At 38.9% G+C, this 3,702-nt stretch overlaps 1 protein-coding gene across 1 annotated transcript in view; it reads left to right on the top strand.

The window, feature by feature from the left end:
- Positions 1–3,702, top strand: part of LOC107674502 (inactive N-acetylated-alpha-linked acidic dipeptidase-like protein 2) — a 73,830-nt gene that overhangs the window by 6,509 nt on the left and 63,619 nt on the right. Inside the window, exon 2 of the mRNA XM_016468489.1 lies at positions 1,054–1,200. Coding sequence (XP_016323975.1) covers positions 1,054–1,200 — 147 coding nt within the window. The remainder of the gene's footprint in view (positions 1–1,053; positions 1,201–3,702) is intronic.

Raw genomic sequence — 3,702 nt, 5'->3', positions numbered from 1 at the left:
TTAACTTTTTTATGTTTATTTTAGTTTAGTGTTATTTTGGTCTACAGTGTGCTTATGCAATATGTATGTGTATTATGTGTGTAATTATAGAATGTGGAACAAGCATACTTTGTTGAGTATACTTTGAAAGCTGTGCAGACACGGTTGTGTGCGAGACAGAGCGGAACGCAGAAAAAGAAGTATACCCTGGCGTTGAGTCCAGCTGCAGCTGTTTTGTTATGTTTGTTTTTCAGGGCCTGTCTGATATGAATTACTCTGATGACTGTTGTTGGTCACAGTTGATTGTAACACAGCAATCTGTTTTTTGTTTTTTTTTCTTGCGTGTGTGTGCTTTCAAACAGTCTTTGTATAGATTTACATTGACTTTGGCCCTGCCAGTCATCATCTGCACTTGTTTGAGGTTTGCATAGTGTATGTATTTCTGTGTATGCTGACAAACAGTAATTTGTTCATGTTAACAAACAGTAATATGCTCATGTCAGTTGCTGTACAACAGAACAGAATCTGTTCATTTAGCAACAGTTTTGTGATCAATACAATTAAACCTTTAAGTTATTAAACAGCCGAGGGACAGTTTCAACCAAAACAGATTAATCCTAAACCATCACTCAATGAGAAATCAATAGCAGCTTAGGGTTTAGGCAGGGCTTTAATGATGCGCATTATGTGCAACTACAAATGAGATTTTCTATTCAATGAATACCATATTTAGAATGCATTAATACACACATTTCATGTACATCACATGCTTAAACACTCAACTCACATGAAACATGAAAAACACTTTTCATTATTCACTTTTCGTATTCGTCTGTCAACATATCTCTCACAGTGAGAACATTTTAATAAAAGTCCCTTACTTAAATGCATTCCCACATATCAATACTGTATTAATCTGTAGAAACCATTGTAGAAGGTCTAATCAAGTTATTCTGTTCACTATAGAAAGAAGCATAGCTTTGACTTGAATAACTATAGTAGGCAACGAGTTTGCATTGAAGATTGGTGTATATTCTCACAAATTATCATCATGCATGTGTGTTTATCTTTCAGAGACATTCGATGAGCTGCAGTAGAGGAGGTGGTTGTCCTGGTCCAAATGTCAGCTCACTGCAGACACCTGGAGATTTGAGCTTTTTCTCCAATCAGCTTGCTGTCCCCACAGTGGAGTTCACATACTCAGAGTTCCCTAAAACAGAGGTACATACTCATGAATATGTGTGCAATTTAAGCACATCGATAAACCAATAATTTATTAAATGCACTGTATAAGCGCAGAGGATGTTAACAGTGAACAGCCATTTCCTGCACTGCTGTCCACAGATGGGGAAAATGTTTTCAAGAGGCAGACACATAATGGCGCCTAATGGACAGCATACGCTTCAGATGCTTAACAATATGTGTGTGTGTGTGTGTGTGTGTGTGTGTGTGTGTGTGTGTGTGTGTGTGTGTGTGTGTGTGTGTGTGTGTGTGTGTGTGTGTGTGTGTGTGTGTGTGTGTGTGTGTGTGTGTGTGTGTGTGTGTGTGTGTGTGTGTGTGTTGTACTAAATAGGATCATATAGACCAATTATCGGTTTGTAAACATTCAGGATGCGCGCGCATCATGGTTGCAGAAAACCCGGGAGAGATAGCCTTTACGTTTAAATAATATTTCTAATAGTAAGATTTAAATAATATTTCATGCTGTAACTATAGGGGTAATACAATACGTCCCCTATGAACAGCATATGTGAATATTATGTAGACCTATTGTTTAAATCGAATTTATGCTTTAAAAGTGGAGTAATCATAGCAGTTTTCATCCATAGTATGTCCATTTAAACGTCTGCGTTTAGCTTCAAATGACGACAGTATTCTATAAAAAATTATTTGCATTCCGATCTTGAAATCAAAATGCACAAAAATATTTTTTTATTTTATTCCATGGATTTTACCCATTTACCTCCACTTGTTCCCAGTGTTTTTCTGCAACCACTATGCGCGCGCAGCTGCAAGTGACGTAACTGTGATGTCTACTCTAAATTGGTCTATTGAATCTAACGATGTCAACGAATGGAAGTCAGCCAGCTATTTATAATTTTTCCCAAATGCCATGCTTTTACCAGGGCGTTCTCACTCCCTACTCATCACACATTGATGCTCGGTCAGGATCCCTCTGCATCATTTTTTTAACGCTCAGGGTACCCCTTTAGCATCATTTTTCAACGTGCAGGGTACTTCATTGCTTTCAGTTGTTTGCCTCAGATCAAGAGACCCATGTGTCAGGTCACGATGCATGAAATTCTTTGCATGTGTAAAAGTATAAATTGAAAAAAATGTAAGTATAAAAAATTTAAAGTGTATTAATATTCATACTTTCATAGATACTAGAGCAATTAACCCCACTCCTACCCTGAACCTACCCACTTCTCAACAACATAAAACACTAAACAGGCAAAATCACTTATTCACGGGTATGTATTGTATAAATATTTATTTACAGGTATTTATTAATACCCCACTATGTAATTTCATCATGGAGATATTCCAATGCCCATAGCGTCTGTGTATGACACCAAAGGTTTCTGATTGAAAGCAATGGAGCACCCTGCATGATGAAAAATGGCGTTAAAGGGGTACCCTGAGGGTTAAAAAGTGATGCATAGCATTCTGACCAAGCGTCAATATATGACAAGTTGCGAGTGAGAATGTGTTTTTAGTTATTGTATAAATAAATTTTAGTCATTATATCAATTTTAATCATTCTTATTTGCTATATAAATCTTTAACATTTAAAAAAAAAAAAACATGAAATATTACATCAACATGATCTGTCTGTGATAGTGTGAAGGATCAGACACATTTCCATGTGTCAAACAAGCAACTTTAGAAAGGATCTGCGCTTTTTGTGCCATGTAGTGGTCTAGATAAAAATAAAATCAAATGTACAAAAACACTAGAGAGAGCGCGAGAGAGCGATTTGTAATTTGTTAAAAAAATCAAAAACATGGTTCAAAAATAAAGTGCATACATATATAAATATAGAATTGGATAGTTGGATACATATGCAAATATCACTAACACCTATGTTATGTTGTTCTTGCTTTTGACTTGAGAGATCCAGTCCAATTTGACCCAATCAGACTACTGATTGAATTCTAAAATTCAATGAGGATTGACTCAGGGATGTGGAGTTTGCATGCTTTCCCAGAAACCTGTGAGAGGAGTGTGCACTCACTGTGTGTCACGATCTGCTACGGTGCGGGAACACGGAGCAAGGACGCGAACTGCCCGCGGAGGGGTTCCGGATCGGAATCGGAGACTCTCCAGACACCAGATGACTGTCTCCTTCCAGTCGAGGTCGGTGGTGTCTGGGAGCTCCGTGGGATGATGGAATGTCATTCCGATCCGGAACAGCGTTGCGAGGGTTTCCCCCTCGAGGGAGCTGGTGAGGGCGAGCGGCACGAACGCCCTTGCAAAGACGACGGGGTCTGGGCTCGCCTGAGCCAACGCGATAAACATTAATCGTTCCTCCATTTGGGGACGTGGAGGAACGCACGGGAAAAACAACAAAGCAAAAACTTTCAAAAAACGGAAATCAAAACGGGGAGAAGGGGTGCCGCTTACTTTTTGGTCCGGTATTCTGTCACGATCTGTTACGGTGCGGGAACACGGAGCAAGGAACGAGGAGACCAAGAGTACAGAAACCAAGGAATTTATTCA

Source organism: Sinocyclocheilus anshuiensis, unplaced genomic scaffold (assembly GCF_001515605.1).
Source record: "Sinocyclocheilus anshuiensis isolate Anshui unplaced genomic scaffold, SAMN03320099.WGS_v1.1 scaffold572, whole genome shotgun sequence".
Lineage (NCBI taxonomy): Eukaryota > Metazoa > Chordata > Actinopteri > Cypriniformes > Cyprinidae > Sinocyclocheilus > Sinocyclocheilus anshuiensis.
The sequence above is the reverse complement of the archived record's forward strand: the minus strand, read 5'-3'. Positions and strand labels throughout refer to the sequence as shown.